The sequence below is a fragment of the Agelaius phoeniceus genome, chromosome 19, assembly GCF_051311805.1.
Source record: "Agelaius phoeniceus isolate bAgePho1 chromosome 19, bAgePho1.hap1, whole genome shotgun sequence".
Taxonomy (NCBI): domain Eukaryota; kingdom Metazoa; phylum Chordata; class Aves; order Passeriformes; family Icteridae; genus Agelaius; species Agelaius phoeniceus.
Window position 1 is genome coordinate 6377573 of NC_135283.1, and position 26826 is coordinate 6404398.

At 39.9% G+C, this 26826-nt stretch overlaps 3 protein-coding genes across 17 annotated transcripts in view; 2 read left to right on the top strand and 1 right to left on the bottom strand.

The window, feature by feature from the left end:
• Positions 1-134: 134 nt before the first annotated feature.
• LOC129128031 (nucleoside diphosphate kinase-like) lies at positions 135-4167 on the top strand. The gene is made up of 5 exons (XM_054645081.2): positions 135-477; positions 971-1103; positions 1637-1738; positions 2382-2494; positions 2828-4167. The coding sequence occupies exons 2-5, from the start codon at positions 975-977 to the stop codon at positions 2943-2945; spliced, it is 462 nt and encodes a 153-aa protein (XP_054501056.2). The 5' UTR covers positions 135-477; positions 971-974; the 3' UTR covers positions 2946-4167.
• Positions 4168-5160: 993 nt separating this feature from the next.
• LOC129128232 (nucleoside diphosphate kinase) lies at positions 5161-7775 on the top strand. Its single transcript, XM_054645388.2, has 5 exons — positions 5161-5317; positions 5523-5655; positions 6186-6287; positions 6984-7096; positions 7539-7775. The coding sequence occupies exons 2-5, from the start codon at positions 5527-5529 to the stop codon at positions 7654-7656; spliced, it is 462 nt and encodes a 153-aa protein (XP_054501363.2). The 5' UTR covers positions 5161-5317; positions 5523-5526; the 3' UTR covers positions 7657-7775.
• A 429-nt stretch (positions 7776-8204) lies between these two features.
• MBTD1 (mbt domain containing 1) overlaps positions 8205-26826 on the bottom strand; it is a 35621-nt gene continuing 16999 nt past the window's right edge. For 11 of the 15 annotated variants that reach the window (XM_077188145.1, XM_077188143.1, XM_054645065.2 and 8 more), the window contains 9 exons: positions 26694-26782; positions 25166-25400; positions 23917-23972; positions 23555-23659; positions 22606-22759; positions 20106-20188; positions 19566-19800; positions 18887-18964; positions 8205-12101 (listed from right to left, as the gene is read on the bottom strand). In XM_077188145.1, coding sequence (XP_077044260.1) covers positions 11983-12101; positions 18887-18964; positions 19566-19800; positions 20106-20188; positions 22606-22759; positions 23555-23659; positions 23917-23972; positions 25166-25400; positions 26694-26782 — 1154 coding nt within the window. In that variant the 3' untranslated portion in view covers positions 8205-11982. The remainder of the gene's footprint in view (positions 12102-18886; positions 18965-19565; positions 19801-20105; positions 20189-22605; positions 22760-23554; positions 23660-23916; positions 23973-25165; positions 25401-26693; positions 26783-26826) is intronic. The other 4 variants (XM_054645067.2, XM_054645066.2, XM_054645068.2 and 1 more) reach the window with 2 other exon arrangements.

Consider the following 26826-nt stretch of genomic DNA (forward strand, 5'->3'; position numbering starts at 1 on the left):
ATCCAGCAGGCAAGACTAAAATGCTGGAAGGGCTGAGCCCGGCATTCCTGCTCTGAGGGAAGAGGCATTGGGTGGGTGCGGATGTTACCCGGGCGGGGGATCGGGGACAGGGATCGATCCGAATTCCGCCCCTCGGGAACGGGGCTGTGGGCGGTAACGGCGCCCTGTACGGGCGGGAGGCCGCCCTGTCGCCACGGCAACCACTGTGCGGGGCCGAGGGGGTGGGGCGCGGCTAAACCGGGTGAGAACCCGCGGTGACACGTCTTGACAGAGCCACCGGCGCGGGACACGGGCTGCCAGAGCCACCGGGGAAACAGCGGGGGACGCGGGCTGTGGGAGACGCCCAGGGAACAGCGGAGTATTCGGGCTCCGATACTTACAGAGGTCATCATCGGGGGACACTGTTTGCCACAGCCACCGGGCCACCAGCGAGGGACAAGGCTTCAAGATTTGCCAGAGCCACTGGGCCACCAGCGGGTAAGCCGGGTTGCGGGGCAGCGGGAAGAGTCCCTCTGTCCCCGGGCAGTGTCACCGCACCCCCCGCGCGGAGCCTCCCCGCAGCCCCTGCATCCCTCACCTGCCCACTCAGGTGTGCTCCAGCATGGGGCTCAGAGCCCCTCTGGTCCTGCTGGTTTCCAGGTGAAAACTCTGTGTGTGTACTAATTTATTAATTTATTGCACGGCACTGGAAGATGGATCTGTGGTGATCATTACCTTCCTTTCCGCTCAGTTTTTCTGATTTCAGTATTTGCTGATTGTTCCTACACTTGGCACCTTTCCACTGCTTCAAACTGACTCCTGCGGCACTTGGGAAAACCTGTGTGCTGTCACTGGTTTGGCCAAGCATTGGAGACCATGGACTACTGACCCTCAGATGCAGCAAATCTAATTACACTTACAGCAGACAGGGCTGGGATGGACTGGGATCTCACAGTCCTGGAATAACAAATTTTATTCCCTCCCTCCTCAGGATCATGGCTGCCATTGAGGAGCGCACCTTCATTGCCATCAAGCCTGATGGGGTCCAGAGGGGGCTGGTGGGGGAGATCATCAAACGCTTTGAGAAGAAAGGATTCAAACTGGTAGCCATGAAATTAATACATGTAAGCTCTCCTCAATTGCTGTGTCTACCTTTTAATATCAGTTGTAGCCTTCAAGTACAGCAGCATGCTATAACAACAAATGTGGCCTCTGTAACATTTAAAAATGAAATTTTGAGAAGTCGTACTTGGGATGTTTTTGGAAAAGTTCCAATTCCCAGCTCTGGCTAAATGCTTTAGACATGCTAAGCACACTAATTTTAGTAACCTGATGCCCTTAGTCTGAAGAGAATATTCTTTCAGGTGCCTCCTATGCCAAATAAATAAATATCTTTGAGTATCTTTTACAAATCCCAGGTAACATAAACTGCCTGCATGGACAACAAAAACTTTTCTAAGTTTAGTTGTGGTTAAAGCAAACAGTTCAAATTCATATAGACCAAAAGTACTCCTAGGAAGGTGCTAGAAATACTGAATTTTAAAGTGCGTGCAAGTTTCAGGATTACCAATGCTCTGTGGTTTATCTCTGTGATTTCACTATGCTCTTAAGCTCTTATTGTAAGCTTTTTTCTCTGTCTGTCTGGTTTTTAACCCAGGCCTCTGAGGACCTTCTGAGGGAGCACTACATCGACCTCAAGGACCGGCCATTCTATGATGGCCTGGTGCAGTACATGCACTCAGGACCTGTTGTAGCCATGGTGAGTTCCAGTCAAGGAACACCGCACCGCTTGATTGTCTTCCCTGCAATGAGATTGTGTCACCTGTTGAATTCCAGTTTATTTTTTAAAGGATTTTAAAATCTGGATTCAAATACTGTGATTAGGAAGATGTGCTGTTAACTATTTTTCTTTAATCTTTTCTCATAATCTTTCTCTCCTTTGAGTCAGTTTTTTGAGGAAGAGGGCAGGGGCAAAAAGGAATCACAAAGAAACAGTAAACCTGCACAAAAGCCTCACTCTGAAATGCCGTGTAGTAAGCAAGCTGGAAAAGGATAGTGGAACATTTTAACTTTAGTTCTCCTTTTCTCCTTGATAATGTAGTGGTAAAATAGTTGAGACCTAGCTCTCCCATGAGCAAACAGCTCTGTGAGACTGTTTGACATACTGATATGGAAAATGGTTCTCTCCCCACCCTTTGTGAGGAGAGGGATTATACAGAAGGGGACCATGTGAGCAGATGCTTCAAGAATCTGACAGAAGAATTGGAGATAAATTTGTCTCACTGTGACAAATATTCAGATGGTGATTTGTGCCATGATGGACAGCCCTGTGTTCTTGTGGATGGTATAATTTATCTGCTGCTAAAATTTAATAATCTGAAAGGATTTTTTTTTTCTTTAAGGTGTGGGAAGGTCTTAATGTGATTAAGACTGGAAGAATCATGCTGGGGGAAACCAATCCATTCGATTCCAAGCCTGGCACTATTCGTGGGGACTTCTGTATCCAAGTTGGAAAGTAAATTTTAAAACATTTGGTATCACCCAAAAGCACTAAATGCCAAGTGTTATGTCATCATATCTACAGGAACTGTGCTCCATCCTTCTCTGTTTTACACATGGAGCTGCCATTCCCTGTGCCCATGACATATTAGTATCTAAGGATAGGGATCAAGTCATGGTTGTCCTCATTGACATAAATGAGGAGCAAAGCTGGCACTGCCTATGCTGTGTCTTTTCCTACTTTACCGTTACTTAAAGCTTCTGTCCATAGTGGGAACCGCTTCAAAACAAGAAGCTTAGTTTACTTGAAGAATTCCTTTTCTCTTTTATTCACCTTTTCTTTTCCTAGGAACATCATTCATGGCAGTGATTCTGTGGAAAGTGCTGAGACAGAGATCAATTTATGGTTCACTCCTGAAGAACTGGTTGATTACAGAAGCTGTGCCCATGAGTGGATCTATGATTAACACCCAGCCTGGATCTTCTGATATTCCCATGTCCATGAGCATCTGCTAGCCTCTAGCTATTCAAAAGAATTCCCTGGTAGAAACCTCAGAAAACAGTGAAATTGCTCTGTTGTGGATGTCAGGGTCAGTGCTTGCTGCTTCTTTGATTTAAAAGTTGTCAAGTTATAGATGGAATTGCACATTTTAAAAGCTGAGACTGAGAGATATGAGATGAAAACGCAGAATAGATAACATATATTTTTCTGAAGCATTTTATAGTCATAGAGGGTATTTTGGTAAACACTAAAAAAATGGGTAAAAATTTATTTGGTAAATAAATATGCAAATGGCTCAGAGTCAGATGTTAACTTTGCTAAAACATTACAGGACAACTGATGGTGTGTAAATGCATTGATAATATGCCCAAATGCTGAGGATTTACTTAATATTAAGTCAAGTGTGTCCCCATTCCTAAAATGGCTGCAGAAAAACAAGTTAATTTCTCTCCCCAGAACATGCTGTGCCCATAAAGAGCTCAACCCTGGCTAAAATGACAACTGGCCTCCACACTGACACTGTTTCAACTCACTCTTTTTTCCTTCCACATGGGATTTATGTAGTATTTTAAGGACCGATTAACCAGCCAGGCTTGATGAAATGTTCTTTTATGTGAAAAGAAGATTAATGTGAGAATGGATGAGGGAGATTCTACCTTTAGCCACTTCAGTGCAGCAGCTCTCTGACATTGCACAGAGCAATAAGTGGTGTTTGCTTTGACGGCTGAACAGCTGGTAATTTAGCTGTGTTCTCATTAGTGTAGTTTCCTCAGTAGCTGGAACTTCAAAGCAAATGGTCCTTGCATAAGTTGTTTTAGAACTGACTTCATCACTATTGTTTTGTATTTATTTAATGATGTAAAGAAGTAGAGTCATAATAATGCAGAAGGCGTTTCAGTTTCAACAGCAAAAGTTGTACTGGATGAGGAACTTGGGATTGATATTATGTATTTATTTCTCTGCAACATTTTATTCACTAAGAGCAAGAGTTTCATAGAATCAGTTGCTCAAGCTCCACTATTTTTTCCCCCAGAGTGAGTTCTTGTATCTGAATACTGAAGTATGCAGTGAATGTTGAATGGAAGGCTTATGATACCTTATGGTGATATCGAGCTCCTAAAAAGAGATGGCACAAAATAAAACAATCTTTGCTGTTTCTTAAGTGAAATAAAATGAAATTTTAAATATTTTGTCTTTAATTAATGAGTATAAGGAAGTGGAACAAATTCTCTAACTATGAAGCTGTAGGTGAGGCTGTGAGCCCCTCTTCTGAAACTATTCAGTGTTATAGAAGATAAATGATTCGGTTAAAAGAAGTTGGAGGAAAGGGAATACGTGACAAACCTGAGCATGAGATGAGTGGTCTCCAGTTTAATCTTTGCTTGAAAGGTTACTTGAGACGTCTCAATTCTACAAAATAGAGAATTGTGCTTTATCTGGAGGTGTTTGGGTTGTCAGGAAGCTGCTGATTAGTGTTTCTAATATGATGTGACTGGGAAGAGGTGGAAGCCAGCAATCCTGCATGGCTGAGGTACCTGAGCAGGTCCAGTGTGAAACCACTAACTGACCCTGTGAAGACACTAACTGGCCCCTCAATAAGAGACAGTGCAAGGACTGCAGAGGTTATTTCATTGATATCCCAGCTGCAGTGATGGTGTGCGATTATAACTTGCTCAGGCAAAGGTGCTTATCAACTAGGAAAGGGCCAAGCAGTAAACATCATAAAAAGTAACAACACACTCCCTGCTACATGTTGTGACACGGGTTCAGGGACTGTGAGGTTTTGACACTTGGCAGCTTCATCTTCCCAATGAAATTATCAATAATGTTCCTGTGTTATGGGTTCCACATCACTTTTCTGTGATAAATATGCTTTTAAAGAGCTGTAGCCGTGCTGTCCAGTGCAGCCTGGTTGGCAGGACCAACCTTCAGGCCGCGGGGATACCTGAAAGCAGCCAACCCAGCAAAAAATTAGTAAAAATGTATTTAGTTGTGTTAAACATCCGCCGTCGTTTCAGCGCCTTAAAGGCTTAAGCCACAGTTGCTGCGTCTGTAAATAACCCTCGAGGCAGCGGAGGCGACAGGTGCGGCCAGGCCTGGCCAAGAGCCACCCCTCGATCCCTGGGCCCGGAAGCGGCCGCTCTCCTGTCTAGTCCCACTTCACCCCGGCCCGGCCCGGTTCCGCTTGGCGCTGGCGATCCCGCCCCCGAAGCGCCGCCGGCCCGGCGGCTCCTCCTCTGCGCGGGGCGGGGGATCTGCGGCGTGCACGCCTCCTCCTGCGCCTCTTCCTCCGGCGGCAGCAGTGCGGAGGGAATCGGCGGCGGCAGCTCCGGATAGGTGAGTCCGGGCCGGGTCGGGCCCCCGCGCTCCAGGGGCATGGGGGGTGCAGGCGGAGGGGCCCGGCGGGGTTCGGCGGGGCTGGGTCGGGCTCCGTGGGGCCGGGGGGACATTCCGCGGCGGTGCCGCGTGGCAGGGCGGTACCGCCATGGCCGTCGCCGACCTTGAGGCCGCGCGTCCCCTCACGCCGCGCTCCCACCCGCAGCACCATGGCGGGGAACGGCGAGCGCACCTTCATCGCCATCAAGCCCGACGGCGTTCAGCGCGGGCTGGTCGGGGAGATTATCAAGCGGTTCGAGCAAAAAGGGTTCCGGCTCGTAGCCATGAAGTTCGTACACGTGAGTACCCACGCCTTGCCCCCCAGCCCTGTCCGTGCCCTGCCCGAGAAGGGCCCATCACACCCACACCGAGAATCGCCCCTTACGGCTTCTCCTGCGGCAGAACTGGGATCAAATGGCGGATGTGCTAGAGCGCGCGTCAGGCCCTTCTTCCTCCCCGGCACACGGCTTCTACCCTTTCCAAAACCAGCGAATTTTGCTTCAGAGGTTTAATGCAGCCCGATTGAGAGGTGGAACGGCCTAGGCTGAAAGGTTGTGTTGGGTAACATTACCCCAGGACCCCGTACTCTGCTTATTGCAGAGGCTCACTGCCGTGCAAAGAAATCATATTGACAATTCCCAGCACAGCCACAAAGAACTCCTTTAATATTATAGCAGGAGCTCCCACTGATACACACAATAGCATTGCAGCATTGTTGGTAACATTAATTGTGAATCTAATCACTAACGCCCTAGTCCTACACCTGTAACACCTTTTGTTCAATGACATACAGAAAATTATATTTAAAGTTAAATCTGTCCTTTTGAAGGCCTCTGAAGACCTTCTCAAACAACATTACATTGACCTGAAGGACCGCCCCTTCTTCCCTGGCTTGGTTAAATACATGAACTCTGGACCTGTTGTAGCCATGGTAAGTGACTTCATTTTAGTTTAAGATTACTTTCTTGAATATATTTTTCTTGCTCTATAAATTATTAAGAATATTCAGAGATAGTGCTGCAGAAATATTTTTTCAAACTACCTTGTTCTGATAGTGGCAAATGAAAAACTTAAAATTAAGACAGTGAAATTACTATACAGTAAGAAAAGTGCACACATAAAATGGGTATTAAAATGCCCAATGTATAAATGTATAAAGCAAAATTCCTGAAAGCAAATCTTCTGCACCAAAAAATCTGTTTTGGGCAAAAAAAGGTCAGGCACTCTGACACAAAACTTCTGTGTCATTAATTTTACATTCCTCCCAAAACAAGGTACTTGCTCTAGTAGCATCTCCTGGTGTGATAATGATGGAGAACACACAGCAGGGTGTCTCTGTTCCACCACAACACAAAAGGTTGGGAGTTCACTTTGTACATTAACTCTGAGGCTTGGTAAAGTATCTCCTTCACTGCAGTAACAATGTTGATAGTCCTTTTTACAATTACTTCCAGTTCATATGTTTTTTCCCCTGTCACCTTTACAAGCCCAAGACATAATCTAGGCAAGATTAATATCTTTAATGGTAGAACCTTTGTTTCTTTGCAACATATGGTGGAGCAAAGCTGAACTGTCAGTATTTTGCATAAGCATGGCTTAATAGAATTTTTGTGTTTTTTATCTTAAGGTATGGGAAGGACTCAATGTGGTTAAAACTGGGAGAGTAATGCTGGGGGAAACCAACCCTGCAGACTCCAAGCCTGGCACCATCCGTGGTGATTTCTGCATTCAAGTGGGAAGGTTTGTACCCAGTCTGTTAATTGATAATAAAAACTCAACAACTCCTACTCGCTGTTTACCTGCCAACACAAAAACTGTTGGCAGTCTTCTTTTCTGGAAAGCCAAAATTGGTGGTAGACACCTTAGTCTGATTGTATTTTATTTGCAGGTCACAGTGCATACCTGCTACATAGGAAAGTGGTACAAAGCTGACTTTGTTTGCAGTCCAGCTCTTCCCCAAAGCAGCATGTAAGCTCAGGCAGGGGCTGTTGCAGAACAGTAGCTCTAGAGTGACCCTGATAGGCATAATTAGCTCTTGGAGGGGTGGGATGTTGAAACACTCTACCTGAAATAACAGCAGTAGTCACCCCACTCTAGATGCTTCATCCACATTTTTGCAAACTGAGAACAAGGCTGCTGGAGGTGTATTTTTATAGGGATCAATGTTTGTCTCCTTCCACAGGAACATCATCCATGGCAGCGACTCTGTGGAGAGTGCACAGAAGGAGATCAACCTGTGGTTCAAACCTGCAGAGCTCATTGACTTCAAGCCCTGTGCACACGACTGGATCTATGAGTGATGGGTTCCCACAGTGATTTGTGCCTTCCAACACCTCATCTCATTCCAGCTGCTGCCCTGGGAGCAACCACAGTTATCTTAGTGCTGAAAGTGACTGTCAAATAAATGGGTGTGAACTAATTCCTTGTGGTGCATTCACTTAGAACAGACCCCCTGTTCAAATACTCATAAAAGTCATTTTAGTCATTCAGAAGCCACTGACATGTGACCCTGGCAGAGCTGCTGGACTCAAGCAGCAGCAAATTTGCAGAGGGAGAGCTGAAGTGAGGCTGGAGCTACTTCCGACGCTGCTAGAGGAAAAAAGGGATACCACAAAATTTTCCTCCTTACACAAATATTAATACTAAATGAAATGAGACTGAGTGCAAAGCTTGCTCTCTGAAATGCTTATTAAATTCACCTTCTCTTATCAAATCCCTTACCTTGTGCTCAGGGCCCCAACACAATTTGTCGTCACACCAACGTACTTAAAATACTCCTATTATTACAAATTGTGGGTATTTTTAATAAGGTTAAGAGTGTAAGCAAAACAATCACTATTCAGAAAAAGACTTTTTATCATTTTTATTTTGTGTAAAAAAGGCAAATTTAGTGAATTATTTTCATCTTGTACACAAAGTTATGATTTTAATGCTTTTCACATCCATGCTGAAAATCCGCAGTCTTGTAAAAATGAAAGTAACATTAATTTTTCCAAAAGCATTTTTTCACTGAGTTATGTACATTGCATGAGAAAGCTTTAAATACTCCCTCACTGACCACACAAATTACCAAGAAAATAAAAGATTAAATTTGTACAGATATTGATCTATATATCAAATACATACAGAAATTATGTAAAAACCCATTTGTTTATTCTTGATTCTTGCCCCAACATTTTCCCAGGGGCCAAAGCTGATGTCTTTTTTGTATAAATGGCTGTGGCTTTTCATTTTAAATATGAAAAAAAATGAAAAGGAAGAAAAAATCAGCTGAAATCACAGTTTTTTAAAATCCCTTCCCAATAAAGGATTGTTACCAAATTTATTAGCACCATCATACAAAGATTGGGGGAGGGTATTCACATCACAGAAAACAACAATAAAAAACCCAAAACAAACACTGAAACCCGTGTTAGCATCCATAGAACAAGGAATCAGTAACTGCTGTAGCTTTCCTCAGATGCAGCAAGGAACAGGTTAAAGAGTTCTACTGAAAATAATGTAATAATCAAAGATCAGCAGAGAGATCTGGAACAAGGACAGCAGCCAAGTCAGGGACAGGGCTTGGGCTGCCTCATGGTCAGAAAAACCTGCTGTGCCCAATGCCAGCATTAGTCCGACCCCATTGAAGGTTTTAGGTGTCCAACATTTGCTGCTTCCTCAGGCAAGTACCACAGCTTGAAAGCCATGAGAAACATCCCAGAGCCACAGGAATGCTTTGCAAAGCCAGGGAGCTGCCACAGGGACACCCCTCAGGTTCTCTGGGGACCACATCCCTGGTAGCACCTTGCTCAGGTTTTCCCTGAGCTGCTCCTCAGCAAGTGAATTCCAGCAGCTCCTTCCGTGGTTTGCTTAGCACAGATGTCACTGTACTTGACAATTACACAACTGAGGCATATTATGAACCCAGAGACACAAAAGGCATTTCACCGACTGCTGAAGTCACACAGGTATCTGAGAACATAGACCACCTCACAGACTTTAGTGTTTGATGAATAACAGAATATTATAAAGACTGACAGACTTTAGGACAGATTCTTGTAATTCTCCCAACACAGGAAGTGTGTTAAGGACTAATTTTCCCTCTTGACATTTGAAGACCAACTCTGAAATCAGGGATGAGCCAGGGCAATACTCAGTTTAGTGACCGGGCAATGCACCTCACTCATTAACTAGCCCAACCCTCTCTCTACATTATGACACTCTAATTAATGCAACAGTTTTTCTACTGAAGTCAGAAGCTGTTGATGAGAGAAGAAAGCAAGACTGTGAGAACCTTGTTCCAGCTGATGGGACAACCTGCAAATTGTTGCATTAAAAAAAAAAATCAATAGTGCTATACTTACCAAATGAAATCAATGCTTGCAGAGCTGGATTTTACAGCAGATTAAATTGAGAACACAGGAAAACAAGAAAGGCTCAAACTGTCACTACAATGGTCTTTAATCCTAGTTCTCCAATCTAGGCTGTTGTCTATTTTGATGTTCAAAATAAACATCATGGGTGGGTCAGAATCTGAGATAAGCTATTTGAAGACTACCAGGTCCAACAAAGTCCTTTTTATGGCTATTTTAGGGAGCTAAAATGCCTTTACCACCTGAAGTTATAGATTCTTGTAATCAGATTAACAGATTCTGTCAATAGAAGAAGCTGTTGTTAAAAACAGGTTGTAATTTAAGAAATTTTACCAGTAAGGGAGGAAAGAATTCCAGACATTCCTACACTATACAGCACATGCTTTACTTCCTGTAGTAAATACAAAACTTTACATAATTAACCCCCCTTGCATAGAATGAGGTAAACCTGTGTATATCACCAATACTATGTACCCAAAGTTGGAGCAATATGTTAGAAAATAATCAAATTGCTGGTTTTCAACTTTCTATGCACTTTTTTTTTTAAGCTCAAACAACAATATACAAAAAAATGGTCTCCCAGGGCTCTGTGGGTTGATATCCTTAAAACATTTCTTAGGCTGTAGGATACAGATGTTAATAATTTTTGATCAATTTTTTTTTTAAGCCGTAATTTCTGGTCAAGAGTCAGATGATCATTGTACTGCTCTGAAGGGGACCTGTGAAGACCCAGAAGCACTTACAGAACTTATAATTCCTGAGAGTTTAGTTAATGAACCTTACCGGTAAAAGCTAAAGCTCTTGATGCACATTCTTCCAGTCACAGCTCTGCAGGGCTGATCAACCACCTCACTCATCAACTCCATTTACAAAAATGTACAAAAGTTTAAAATATGGAAAGATAAAATCCAAATAATTAAAAGCTCCTGCAAAAATACTTTGTGCTTAAATGCTCATCATTTTCACCCTTTTATGTGACTTTTGCCTTGTAAAAATCTGGAAGTTGACCAGTTGGGGGGCAATGGGATGCTTGACATGAGACAAGAATTCCAGGCAATAGGCAAATCCAGTTTCTGAATTATAGACTAAAACCATGTGATTCTGATACTGTTCTCAACTCCTGTGTTACACTATTGCAGCAAAACATGAATATTGCAGGTTATGCAGGACTGAACTAATTTTTAATCCACAATGTAGGGCTCCTTTCAGGTCACCTGAAACCATGTGGCACATCATCTGAATGATCACAGATAAATATTTAAGATGGTAAAGAAACACTTAGGGCTTTCTTAATGGGGGGAAAAAAAAAATCACAAGAATACTCACAAGTTCCTTCCCACTACCAAGGGAATCCTTAGTGACTGTCCATCTAAGCTGCTTCTTCAGTCAAAATTCAGAGCTACAACTAATCTTCCAATCACAGAATTTTCTGAAGTTCCAGTTAGGTATAGGGCTCTGTAAACATTTGCTGAAGCATTCCAAGACTACAGACATTCATATACAGACAAGAACTTTATAGATCCAATCCAATGCCCACTGCAGTCGGCGGAGACAAGGCTACTGATCTTAATGGGCACTGAATCAGCCCCTAAAAATGTTAAAAAAACAAAAACCTTATATAAAAAAGGGTATTTTAAACTAAATAAAAACACCTTGAAAATGTAAAATCTTCCTCAGGCGATGGCTCCGTTGCACTTGGGGCTACTCACTGAGTAGAGCTTTACAGGACTGTCTTCCGTATATAATTTATGCCTTTAAATCGGGGCTTTAAAGCCTTATTTTCACAATTAAAAAAACAGAGACGTGACCAGTGCAGTTCACAAGAGTCTAACAGTCTCCCAACTTGTACCAAAAAGGTTCATTTGTTATGACAGTTCATTTGTATTTGCAACTGTATCTTCCTCCAACTGCTTCCCACAATCATGCTAAATAAACTTTAATCTTACAAAAAAACTAGAATTTCAGTTCTTGTTAACAATGCACAATAAATCTGAACTTGAAAATATTACAAAATTCTTTCAAAAGCTTCAAATACAACACAAAAGCGTCCTTTGTTTTTGTTTTTAATAAATTGAAAAATCTTTTTCACTAAAATAGTTTCCACGCCCTTCCAAAAAATTCTGAACTGAGTCTAATTAATCTACATTTAGCAAAGCACCCCAGGCACAGTCACCTGAACTGCACCATCCAAGTGGGAACAGAATCAGTCAGTCTTGATGAAAGGTTCTTTTCCTATCACCAATGCTGTGCCCCTCACTCCTGGGAGCTGCCTCAGGGTTCCTGTTTGATGTAATAGCTGGCGGAGCCATTGCTTTCCTGGTCAGACGTTCCCTGCAGGAAGCTGTACTCCTCTCCATCCAGCAACTCCTCCTTCAGCTGTAATGAAGTCACTACAAATCAAAAATTCACATTAAACATCTATATAACTTAAAATGACTTAATATTATTGATATTGGGAGCACCCCAGATTCCCCATTTTCTTATATGGTGCATTTTAGCGATGCTTTAATGCTCAGGATCCCACAGAGAACAGACACACTGTGAGCGCAGATGGAACCGTAAGTTGTACTCTAATACTAAGAGATTTAAAATTACTTACAATAATATGTTCTCTACCAGATTTTCTCAAGAACTGAATATTTTAAACCACTTTAACTTTTAAACCACTTTGCTTCCTATTTAGTCATTATGCAAGTGAAAATGAGACTGGAAATGGCCAACAGTTAACCTACAATTCAAATTACTTCACAAACAGTTATTGTAAGCAGTCTATGTGAGACAACAAAACATATTAGCAAAGACTTCTCAATCCATCAAAAAAATTTTAAGAATCCCAGAAGGTAAGTTTCATTAAAACAAAACTATTTTCATACTTTTAATCTTCCCTTCTTTTCTCAAAATTAAATAGAAATGAGATTAAGAGAAAGATATGAATAGCAATGTCACAATTACTTTTCCGCTTTCACTAACAAATAGAGATGATTATCAAAATATGAGCACAATGAAAAGAACACTGAAAACAAAACATGTAAACATTCATTAAAGGTGCAGTAGCCACATTAAAGGGTTGATTATACAGAAATAAATTATTCTAATGACCAAATGAATGAGAAAAGTATCAAAGTTTATAACTATTCACTATTTAGTTTATATACCTTGTCAATGTCTCTTGAAATGCAAAAATATGCAGTGAAAAGAAAACACTCCAACCCAGAACCTGCTGCTACTGATAGCCCTGCAGTAATTGATAAGCTGTTTGATAATTCTTATATAAACATTCTATGTTGAAACAAGCTCTTGAGCTAAATAAAAATAAAATTTGAAAATTAAGATAGAAGATGTCAAAAGCTGCTGCAGCATAATGGAAGCCCTCCTCATCTTTCTTTAATAGAATCCTCCTCCCACCTACAGAACTCACAATACCTTCCTTATTTTTTTCTCCCAAATACTTTTCCCTGCATCATGCCCAACTCTGTCCAAGATTCCTGATCTCTGGGGGAGCAACAACATACTGTTTAAATAATAAGACACACAACTGGCTACTTGACTATGCTGCAATGCCTCAGGCAAAGGCTATACAGAGGTCAGGGATACAAACCAACCCACCATGCTTGTTGTTTCCCTTCTCTCCCCTGAGCAGGAAGCTCCTGCAGGTACAGGAGTAACAGCAGTTGCCATGATTTGTATTGCCTCTGGCTCATTTGAACCTAAGTCTTAACACTTAGATATTTAATGATATCTTACTTCATTTGTTTATGTTATACAGCTTTTAGCTACAATCCTCCATTAGAAAAGCTTAGTTAACAGCTGCACACCAAACTGCTTGAAAGAAGAAAAAGGAAAACTAATTTAAATCGTCCAGCTAAAGGGAAAGGAATGCAGATTGGGGAAGGTACTTCCTTTTTACATCGTCTCAGTGATTTGCCAGGACACAGAGACACACTGTCTGATGCCATGACATTCAAACCTCCCAAAACCAATTCAAATAGAGCAATACGCTCCACAGTTGGGTGAATCTCTGGGAACAGTCTCTTCTTCTGCAAGACTGGCTGTACGTCCTTTTTAAAAATGAAGCAGTCCAACAGGTGAATTTCAGTGCTCAAGAGATCATTTCAGACTGAAAGATGCAAAGTACTCAAAGCACCAGGCATTTGCTAGAGAGCAAAACCACATCATACAAACCAAGGTGAAGAGCTGAACCTTTCTCCTGTGCTCGTGACGATACAAAAGGGGAAAGAATTGGCTTTGAACCCTTACTGAGATCTCCCATGGACAAGAAGTTTCAGAACAGATGCTGTTTTGTTACTAATCTTCCACTGATTCCATTCAAAGCCATGCAAAACATCCCCTGCACTGTGTCTGCATATGTCCTACAGCTATTGCAATATCTGGCAATGAATGATGCTGAGGATATGCATATAGTTAATGAGTTCTGGCCAATCTCAAACGTGCTTTAATTGATTAGATGGTATCAACGTGATGCCTCCTTCCCAGAGACTGAAAAGGTATGGTCTTGCTAGTTTCAATCTATATCTATCTATCTATATACATATATATCTATCTTTGGACAATGACAAGGCTAACCACACCACAAACAAAATTAATTTTGTTGAGCCTTAGCAAAATTCAGTGTTGAAAAGTTCCCCTAAATCAATCATAATCCCCTCAACTGATCACTGAGTATCAGAAAACAAGGAACACAGGTGTTTCATAGGAACTGTGAGATCTAATGATACAGAAATTCAGACTGTGTATGTCTTTGCACTAAGGAAATGCAATGCAGATGTAGATTTAGCACAAAAGAACATTTGGGCAGAAATAGATGCTCCAGAACACTCTCCTGTAAGCAAGGCTTCTCTTTGGCATCAAAGGCTGTTAAACATGGCATGTACACATCAGCAGGAACATGAAGTGAAACTAAAGAGTTCCTTCAGAAGTGTTGAGAGGTGTGCAGAAAAGAGTAAGGTTTTCCTCAGGGTCTAAAGGTGGCATTTGGGTTCCTTTTTTCCCAGTCTCTTAATGGATAACACATGGACAACAGAAACTGTTCTGGATGTATTCCAGTCAGTAGAGGGTGCTGACAGGGCAGCCTGCACAGCCTAAAACAAGATTAAGGGAGTAATCAAGCAAATCTGAAGCTAAATCTATCAACCTGGCAACTGTCCTGCAGGGAGAACATCATCCAGTCTGTCTGACAGCTCCTATTGCTAAAATATATTTGTTAGCAATAATTTGCTGCATTACATTGCCAGAGATATGAGGAAAAGGGAAGAGAAAAACTACCAGACACTTGAAGTGCATTTGTATAATTGAAGATTGATTACATTATGTAAACTATACTTAAAGAAGTTCAAAATTTTAATCAACTTCAATATTACCAATTAATTTTTAAGAGTTTTTCTCTGCTCACTCATCCAGATGCACAATTACACTGCTTCAAATATATTTTCTTAGTAATCCACAAAATTTCAAATAACATATTCCAAAGATATTTTCCCAAATAACTGCCTTTTTCTAATACAAAGACAAAAATTTTTATTTACAGCATATGGTTATTTTCTCTGCAAAGGATAATACACAATAATGACCTACTTACATCCAATATTCCCAGATCCACATTACCATTCAGTTTTACAGGGTGCATTTTTTGTATCTTACCAGTTCGCAGAGCCCCTCTGGGATTCTCAGTAACCCATACTACATCCTTCTTTCTCTGAAATTCGAAACCAGCTGCAACCACCTTCTGCTATGATTAATTCACTAACATGGTGCACCAGCAAGAATGAAAAGCTCTCTAGCAGAAAAAATTAAACCAACTGAAATTCAAAGGAAAAAAAAGAGAAAAAAGAAAGATTGGATGAGTCAGCACATGACACCCTGGACCTTAGCTTCCCACTCTGCAGTGAAACACTGCTGTGAACAGTTACCTGTTTGGAGGCTGGGATTGAACTCCTGGCTATTCCTGGGAGGCTGGAAAGCCTCAGGGGCTGTCTGTGCTGGAAGGGCTCGGTATGGAGGAGGAATCAACTCATCATCCCCAGAGAAGCTCCTCCACACCTCACCTGCCATGGGTGGCCTGGACATACTGACAGGTTTCTTTCCAACAGGTATCTTCCTCTCTAAACATCAAGTCAAACTAAAAGAAATGCTCAAGTTAAACTGCATCAGGCAACTCTGACTGTTCACTGAGAAATGGCTCTGATTGATATTCATCCATTCTCAAAAACCAGGGCCTGTACAATGGCACCATTTAGTTATTACTGGGAATATTGCTCTCAACAGCCTCATTGTGGTCCCTGAATTCTACGGGCTATGGGTAGGACTTCAAGGGCATTGCTTAATACCATGACCCAATTATTTCATGCTCTATCAATGAAATACAAATGCTGTGAATTACTTCTGCTGTAGTTACATTGCAGAGTCACACACACTCCTCTGCCTGGACACCCAAGATACCTGGCTCAGTTTCAGGCTGCAGTTGTTTCAGTGTGTGCCTAAGAGACAGAAGGATGCTTCTGGGGAAATAATCCTCTCCAAAGTTTATCACCGCTAAAAATACACGCTCTTAATTCCCTTAGAATGGTATTTACCATTTTACCCATAAATACAAGTAACTATTTTACTGCATAGCAAAAAAACTCCTAAAATGCCCTCAAATTATTAAACACTGCATTCACGAAAAAGTGTTATTAAAACATTTCCCATACAAATTACCATGTTTCTCCTTTATCTCTAAGATGCTCCTATTCTGTGCTCAAGGCATGCTCTCTGAGGGTACAAGATCTGTATTGAGGGTACAAGATCTGTAGCACAAATCCATGCTTTCAGCTACATCAAAACTGTGGCTGCTGATCCTTCAGTCCTATCAGCACTGTCAGACAGCCCTGAAAAGGTAACTGATTATGCATATTCTAAAGATACCACCCTGCTTAAATATTCTTCTTATAAGACAACTTCAGGATAGCCTTATAGAGAGATTAATGAGGCAGAATGGTGTCTACAGAATTCCAACCTTGAAAATCTAGAGGTCAGATTATCATTTCAGTAACCTTATTCTCATATACACACTCAAGAGGAAGCAGACAATACCAGCAAATATTGCACACTTCATTATTAATTGTCCCAGCATGCTGGCATGTTACTTTTCAAGAAGTCACCTGCATAGCCTTCTGAGCAGCAGGCACCCAGCACAAAACCATACTCACTGAAACAGTGTCAGAAAGGGAATTGGGGGAGATTCTCAAGTATCCCCAAAAACATTCCCGAAGTGTTTATGATGCAATCAGTTCTGCTTCCCAGTGAACATGTGCACTCCCAGTGCCCCCAGGAAGGAGTGGACACTGTAGCAGAAATCTGCATCGTTACACACAGCGCAAAATGGCTCAATGAAATCCATGACATCCTGGGCTGTGTTGTGAGCACGTGAGAAAAATGTGTTGAAATAACCCTGCTCTGCTAAAACTAACCTAATTTAAGACACAGAGGTTTTGTTAATCATCTGTGGTGACTTTACATGGTACCATAAAAACATCATGGCTACATTATATGGTTTTGTGACTGAAATAATTTACAAAATAACTTTGTATTTTTTTTACAAGTCCTGAAAAAGAAAAAGCTTCAGAAGACGTTTTTTGTGTTATTTCTGATGACTCAGCACTTCCATTGCCATAACTTATTTAGAAAAAACCCATATACGAGGCAGCTGGCTCTAACTGTTCATGATGTCATTCTCTCATCTTCTGGTGTTAAGATTTCTTAGAATTGAACAAACAGTCCAGAACACAATCAAAAGTTTTCTTTGCTTCCACAGGCAACATTTACCTTAGGTTAGTGAGAAGTGAAGAACAAACTTCCCTAGACTAAATTTTCTAAAGCTAGACTAAAACTTCCTATGGCACTAAGTAGGATAGATTAATTTTCCAGGTTTGGGTCACACTTACTGTAAGACAGGTAGCAGAAGTATTAGGAAAGGGATAAGGTAAGGAGTATGATGATCTAGAACAGCTTGCTAAACAAAATCTGCACAGACAGTGTAGAATTATTCAAAACCAGGTCTTATACAAAGGTAATTAACCATAAAGCCATATTTCCCTAGCTTAAAGCAACAGCATTCACAGCTTTCCCCAGATATTCCCAAATCAGGAGTTTTCCAGTACTCGAATTCTATTGTAAAAATACTGCTTTCCGAAAAAGATCTGGATTTTACTGTTTATTTCCTCCAACATCAAAAAGGAAAACCAGTGCAATGTTTGAGGCACTTAACAGGAAGTTTTAAGAACTTCCGAGACACTTGTTCTATCTGTGGCACTCACCAACCAACTTCTTTTCATTCCCAAAGATCAACACAGCACAGGTTGTATTCTCAATGACTGGGGAAGAAGGTTCCAATTGGCCTTAATAGATCCATTCACAAACTCACCAGGAAGACAAGGTTTTAATTTCTCACATTAGTTCGATACTACAACAAAACACTCTGGAAACAGGACTAAATTAAGCAAGCTGATTTTACATTTTGACAACTTGATTTCAAGGGAACCAATTAATGTGGAAAGTACCTGAACACTGCAGATTCTTAAAAATGTCATGACTGTGTTTTACTGTCACAAGAACAGCAACATACAGCAATGCTGTTCGTTTCTGAAAATGATATTACAAAAGTTTAATTTACATAGATGCCTAAACCAAAAACCTGGCAAATAAGTAGTTTTTTTGTTTCAAAGAGAAGCCAGTTGGATGATAATTTAAATTTTCTACACCTCATTCTTTCTGATCCCAGTGGCTTGGCCCTTATTTCTTCACCTGTGTTACAGAGAGTAGAGGGAAAAGTGTGTTGATACCTAAGTATTTTGTACAAGGCAGTACAACTACCAATACAGTACACAGCAAATATATTATTTAACTGAAATTATGTCAGAACACAAAATTATTTTAACCATTGTCCATCTACCATTAATAGATTATCATTATTATTAGCAACATCTACCCTATCATGAGCTATAAAAATGATTATTCTCAATGAAAAAGTTCTTTTTGTGGCATACTGCACCTTTAAGCATAACACCTGTTTAGACATGTGCATAAAACACAAAAGTTTCCAAATAGAACAGGGACTTAGGCAGAGACCACAAACTTTTTAAAGAATCAGGTAAAGTGCAAACACAATTTTGTCACCCACTTTTCTTATGTCCTTTGTACTGTTGTGATTTAGCTTTTTTCTTCTGTTTGGATGAACTTGACTGGCTATCTCTTGATGCTGCAAAAATGAAGAATTCAAAATTTATGCTTATTTAAAAAAAAAACAACCCCACTTTAAAATGTGTCAAAGCTGTTACACAGTTTAAGAATTTGTCCTTAGTAACTGAACAAAGACAGAAATTTACTGTGGAAAATCAATTTGCATTAAACTACTTAACAAGAACTCGCTCATTACCCTCTTATTAAAAAACTGTTTTTGAAATGCTTATCATCAGTTATTATCACTTGATCTGACAGGACAAGTTGTGATGTAACAAATTACATACAGCTTCTGCACAGGCTGAGTTCCACTAATTTAGGAGGTGAAACAGACACACTGACAATCTTAAAGCAATATAAATTCTCAGCGAGCTCCTCCAGAACTGACAAGAAGCTTTTTCCTGGCATCAAGTAAGCATCTTCTGGCATTGAAAAATAGTAAAAAACACTCAGAAGTACTTTAGAAGTCAAAGTGGGAAAGATTAGAACTGTCAATTAGAACTTCCAGGCATTAGCAAGAATTTTTTCTATTTTTGTTATGTCTAGGGACCTAACTGGAAAAGGTTAGTAAAATGAGTCCCCATTAAATTAATTTTCATTATTGACAAAGCAGGACTCACACTGCGGTGCTGGAGGCTGGAGCTGGTATCCAGTGAGCTGACACCATCCCACTGGATACAGATCTGGGGACTCACAATCCACCCACTGATCATATTCATCTTCCCACCCATCAAAGTGTATCCTCAGAAGCCGGTGAATAATGCGCGTTACTGTGGCCACACACACCAGGCGAGGCTCCATCAGATCTACTGCCTCCAATTTCATGCCAACATGAAACCCATGGTTTGGAACTTCCTGGGGAAACAAAGAAAGCAAACATCAGTAAACAGACATTCATCAAGATAGTTTAAGCACAGTGCTGAAACAGGGATTTCAATCCACTTAATATAGAAAAAAACCAAGTATCACTGACGAAGTTTCCTGGACCTCTGCATCTGTTTAACATTTCAGAGATACCAACCTTTGTTTACTCAAATGGTTCTTATCGCTAAAAGTTTTAGCTTTTCAAAGCTGTATTTAACAAATGGGTCCATCCCATGCACTATGCAAAAATATAAGGAAAACACTAATTCCAGTACAAACACGTATAATTTCATTACCTTATTGAAGAGCTTTACTGGTGCAGCTATTGAGTCAGTTTCCCTGAGGTAGTCAAACCATTTAAAAGGGAGTTTTGCATAACCTGTGAATTTTAAACAACATTTTCATACATCAACTGCAAATTTCACGTATAAGAACAACAGCAAAAATAGCAAATTGAGAGTGTGCTACAGCTAAAAAAACAATAAAAGTCAAACATCAGTAGCAGAAACCTCCACTCTGAGCTTTGATCTAAGGGACAAAAAGACACCTAGATATTGCCCATTTGCAACTAACAAGAAGAATGAAGCACTGGGTAATGTAAAAGATATCATTCAGTTAAGATTAATCACTTAAACTGGAAGTTTTTTGTCCATGCAGATTCTTATCTCAACAAATGCCCTACACAAATGACCCAGAACAGACCACGGAATTGAGAACATCCAGTTTCTTCCCTGTGGGGAAATAGCACCACTATTGAATTTAAGCACACTTAAATTGTCAGGAACAGAATGGTAAGAATAAACAAGGATATTTTAAAAGTTTATTAAGGGTAAAAATAGCAGTAATATGTAGTATGGAAAATTAGAGGACTTTTAAAAGCTATTATAAAGGGAAGAAAATCTCTCAAAAAGATATGTAGCTGCTACTGAATATGCATAAAACACAGGAATATCTTTTCCTTTGAGCAATTTTAACAACTGCTTAAACTAATAATTCTCTAATTCTAGCTGGAGGAACAATAGCCTTGAGGATTTCTCTGCATCAGTGTGCAGTGATGGACAATGTGAAAATCTGCAGTGCAGTGGGCATGGTGTGGGAGCTACAGGAGAGGTCTGCATCTCACCTCTGTGGGGATAGAAGGCTGCCACTCTCAGTACCCACAGCCCAAAATTCAATCCCATCCCTCAAAATGCCTAAGCAACTTCTTCTACTGATTTCAGCATGGGATGAAGAAGTTTGGGAGGAATAAGCTTTGTAAAGTCCAATGATTTCACAGCAACTGAAGTTATCCACAATACTAAATGCAACTTGAGTAAGAGTGCTCACAGTGGCTATGGAATCTATCCATGAATAGGTGCAGCTAGAGAGTTAATTAATAATGGCAATACTGTATCAGTTCTGCATATTAATGTTTTTCTTCTCAATGTAACATTGCTCAGCTACACTAATATATTTGTACTCAAGTTCATCACACACAGGAAATGTGCACATGGGCCTTGTCAGATCAGGCAGAATTAAGAAGCTGTCCATTTTCCAGCCCATAATTTGGAAAGCAAAGTACCCTCCTCATTGGAGCTAAGGAGCTTTGATCACTTTGGTCCTATTAAAATTGCTAATGTGCATTATGCTCTGTATTTTACTGCTAGTAATTCCTCTTCCAAATTACTTTTAGATTATTGCACGTGTGATTTATAATCACCTCTCGCTGATGACACAGGACTTAGGAAAAACTGCAATAAAAGGGAAAATGTACATGGAGCTAAAGAATTAGCTTGCCATGATACAAGAAACACTAAGTATCATAAATGTGCTAACAACAAAATCCACATTTTGAAAGCAGTGTTTCAAGAGTGAAACCAAAAGGCAAGTTTTTTTCCTATTCTGTCTCATCAGTTTCATATATGTTTTTCTAAACTGATTGATACCCATTGATATATAAGCATTTTCTCCCATAAAAACTTCTATTGCAAGAGTCTCTGCACCTCAGATTTTTAAGGGATGCTGGTGCCCATGAATTTCTAGGCAATAAATTCACTAAATGAGCTGACTGAAAAAAACCCCTAAATCTGTATAACTGCACTTTCCACACACTCCAGGGTGCCAGAGCTGTCACTGTACCACGACAAAAAACCATGTTGCATTATACTATAGTTATTACCTAGTAAAATATTTCATTAAATACAAGTAGAAGTCTGCAAGAATGAGAATGGAGGGAAAAAGCCATAGAAAATCATTGTAATCTGTCAGCTGTTATATAGCTATGATCCTCTTAAAAAGTACCAGACCAAGGCAAAAAATGGGAAAAGGGAGGCAAAGTCTTCTGTAGACATGTGCTTGTGAACAGAAAGCTTTTCCTCACAGAGGGTTTATTTACTGTACAGTCCTAAAGCTCAAGTTTGTGTATAGTGTCCCAAAATTTGACTTGTCTAGTTGTGAATTAGCCTGAGATTCTTAACAGTGTTCGTTAATTGTTTTGGTGGGCAGCACTTCCTAACCAGTGACACTTTCTGAAGAGCCCTTTTAATGACTCCCACACTTTCCAGTGACTTAGTGGAATCCTCAATTTCTGATAGCAAATGCAAATTATTTCAGCCAATAATCAATCTAACTTTTTCTAAATGAAAAGTTAGTGACCTCTGGTTTAGATTGCTTGGAAGTAAAGCTGTTGTATTTGTTTCAGACTTGAGAAAGTCCTAAGAAGTGACCTGAATTTTGTAGGCTGAGTTAAGAAACAAAGCATATGGCACATACAGAATCACTGAGCAGTATTAACAATAAAAGGTGTCAGAATGCTACCTGTACCTCTGGGTGGAGTTAGTTCAATCATGTTAATTTCACAGAAACCAACAGGGAAAATAGAAGGGGAAGTGGCATGGTAACAAAACCAATCAGACCCATCTGCTGCTTCTGAGCCATCAATCCCAATCATAAGATAGCCATCTGCTAATACCTTAGTAAAGAGAAACAAAATTTCACATTAAATACCTTCAGCTGGGTGAGAAAGCTAGAAAGAAAGCATGCCATGTTTCAAGAGTGAAAGCAATTCAATAATAATGGAAGCACACTTAGAACATTCATTATAACAAAAACCCTCCAAATCATATCTGTCTCCAGGACTGTGAATACAACTGTTACATGTACCTTTGATAACTGCAAAGTTATGAGATGAACATTTCCTTTTTCTGATCTCTAGTTTATTTTTCTTGTGAACAACAGCCCTATTTCTAAAGCTTTTTAATTCAGTCTATTCTTCAGCTTGAATGGATATTCAGTACACCATTACTCAAAATCATAACAATTCTCCTCACTGGAAAGGTTAAATAATTCAGCTAAGCTGCTTTTTACATTTTCTCTTTTAAAGCAGATTTCACATGGATTTTCAATCAAACTAAGAAAGAAGGACAGCCTTAAAAATATCTTCATAAACTTCTGCAAGTCAGCAAGTTGAGATCTGGTTTTGAACAGCTGCAAAACACTTGGTATAATTAGCAGAATATTTTCCTGCAAATTCCTCTCACAAATACATTCTAACTAAAGGTAAGGCTGAATTTCCAGAGCTCAAAGTCGAACTTACATGAGCACATTTTCATAGCGGTTGCATATGAACAATTGACAAACATATCCTATTCACTGTGCAAATGAACCCTCCTAATTTTGGTTTTGAGCTTCTTGTTTCAAACCTGAATAAAGGTTAGGGGAAAAGGATTCCTCTTCACCTCCCCAAAATGCACATTTGCTTTCTTACCTTTCTGATAGTTGCCACACATATTGCTGAAAGGTTTAGGGGGTCTATAGCTTCCAATTTCATTCCTTCTTTAAACCACTCTCCAGCTGCATCAACCTCTTTTACCTAAAGAATCACAGAACAGCAGAAACAAAGAATTTAATGAGCCTGGAACAAAACATACCCCCACACTGCCAAAGCAACAGACTGAAATATCTGTTCTACCACCTCTGCTTATATCAAGGAGGTCAGATTGGATAACACAAGCAGAAACACTTGTGCTGGGCCAGGATGTAAATAGAGTTTCAGGTCTGGTTTACACACAACAGGAACTGAAGGCCCTCAATCAAGTCTGCAAAGAGTGTTCTAGCTACTCAACTCACCTTCATAAATAAGTGTGGGGGTGCATCAAAATGTCCATCCTGTTTCTTCGTAATATCTACAAGGAATAATAATACTACTATAATATTGTTCAGAAGTTTTGTTCACAGAGCACACAATATGTTTTTCTGAACATGTTAACCAATACCACACAATCACTGGTGTTGGGAGGCCCACAGTTTATTAGTAACACTACCACAAAAATCCGGAGGACACAATCCATCCGTTTTCCTTGCTGACTTCAACCTGAGCTGCCTCTATAAAACAAACATAATTTATGGAAAAAAACCCCCAATATCCAGTATTTACAAGACCATTTGATTATGTCACAAAATTGATGAAAGTATAACATAGAAGCTTTTGCAAAAAAATGGGCAGGTTTAAACTACTTTGCACTATGCTATGACAGAAAATTACATTTTTATATAATTACATATAATCATATATATATGTGTGTGTGTGTGTCTGTCTATTTATAAATGGTTTCGAGAAAGTTGAAGCATTAGGAAAACTGAAGGCCTTTCCCTGAAGGGAAGCCTTGTGGAATGCTTTACAGAAATTCTGTCTCTTACAAGAGATGCCAGCTCAAAGGAACAGAGAAATAATAAAAAACCCAGACTTTCTTTTTGTTTCTTTAGAAGCCTGAACTATTTCAAATTACAATTTCTTTTGTGTTTTAGGTAGCAAAGGCCTTCACTGTGTCCCTTCTATCACACTGTCACTTCACTTTCCCAGCCCATTCCCTAATGCCCTCTAAATCATGTAAATACTACAATTATAAAATATTAGACAGTCTTTAAACTTGCCAGTAAATAGAAATTCTGTTTCTACTAGGATACGTGTCCACATTGCATCGTAGAAAGAAGGAGTTAGATGTGAAGAAACTAGGAATTTGTGGAGTAGGGCTGTAACTCCAGGTATCAGCATGAAAAGTGAAGTCTATCATGCTTGAATTGTGCAGTTAAAAGTTTTTCTACTTTTAGTTTGCAGGCCTCTGTTTATCACTGAATCTTCTAAACACTAAAGGTTATTCTGGCTTTTTCACTGCTGTATAATATGTTAATTGTAATTTTAACTGAAATTCCTGAGTGTCATAAAATTGGTAAAATCCCTGGGCCACATTACATAACATTCTCAAGTACCATTATTCAAGGCAGTTTGACTAATTGTATAAAGCAACAGAACTGCTAAAGCCAGACTCCTCCCAGCCAACACCACCTACAAAACACCTCTAACCCAAACCAAACTTACCAGATCTTTTGAACCTGTGTCCTATACTTCGAGACCAGCCAATATGATGAATGAGTGGGCTGTACATATGGCACCAGAAGTCATCAGTTTTGTCCTCACTCTCTTCATACACCAATCTCAGGCGGCCCCCAACAACACTATCCACCACTGCCACCCTTGTCCGGCAGAGGTGCGTCTTGTCCACTACTTCTACCCTCATGGAAGTTTTGAATGGGTACTGCATACTCTCAGACACCTTGAAACAACACAAAACATACATTCTGTAAGAATATTTTCTGGTTTTCCATTTCCTGTCTTTTAAACACAGCATTGACACACTTCATTTAATTGAAGTACTCATTAATCATCCCAGAGAAATGACACAACTTATTTGTCTTCTATTTCATTGTAACAAAATATTTTAGAAAACTAAGAACAGATCCTACAATGCCTTAATTGTTTCAAGGTCATCCCTTAAGATGAGATAGAATTCTCACATAAGTTCAAGGAATTTTCAATTGACATAATGAAAGCTTGTCCAGTTGTTAACAATGGCTGAAGTTACCTTTAGAAACAACTTTAACAAGAAAAACCTCAAGATTTTTTGTTCTTGCTGTGTCATTCACTCAAAATACAGCATTTTAAAAACAGGATTAAAATGCTTTGTTTTAAGGCATGGAAAACAAACCTTCAACATAATTAAAGCTGGCCATTTACAAAAGTATTTCTTCAAAATACACAAAAGAAAGGAAACAGATCTTAATCTGCTCTGTGAAAACAGACTGTATGAAAAAATCAGCATCTGTCACTTGCCATTTTCATTACCACCTCTCCAAAGGACTGAGATCGTGCCAATTTAATTTGGCTTCCAAGTGAGCCAATTTTAAAATCAAAATTAACAACTGCAGAAAGGCATTTTGGTTGGTTTTAAAACATTACATGCAGTGTAAAACAACAAATTAAGTCTCATATTTCTACTAAGAACTATATACACCATCATCTCACAATATTGGCAAGTAAACTTCCAGCACACTATACAGCAGCTGCCACACCTGAAGGCATGACTAAGACAGAAAGAAACCTAGTCCAGAGCAGGAAAAAAAACACTAGTATTTAAAAGTATGATGTTCATTCCTTCTACATCCATGCTATATTAACATATTCTGTTCAGTTTCTTGAAATAGTGCATGAAACAAATAATTCCTGAATTAGAAAAATCAGTTTTAATTTTTCTTAAATATCACAGGGTAACTCACGAGCACATCTGGGTTTTCTGTGGATTTTTTTAAATGGGATATTTTAAATTTAAAATAGACCAACTAGTTTTTACAGACAGCTATTCTTTCTAGAGTGAAGTTTACCAAATACATACTGACAAGTGTGGACAAAACTGGAGAAGGGATTCCAAGGAAAACTGTATCTAAGGGAAGAAACTACTGTACCTCCTTCCCTGCAAGAGGAACTAATGTGCCACTATAAAATATTTCAGTTCTTCACACTGTGCTGCCATTTTCTTTACAGAACATCACTGATACCGGATCAGCCTTACCTTCTGAGAAAAGTCAGGAGGAAGTGTTTTGGCACCAGTAAGTCGTTTCACTAGAAAAGCTTTCCAGTTTGTGTATTTGTGTTGGATGCCTGTTGCAAATGAAGGGGAAGAAATAATCCACTGATTTTTAATT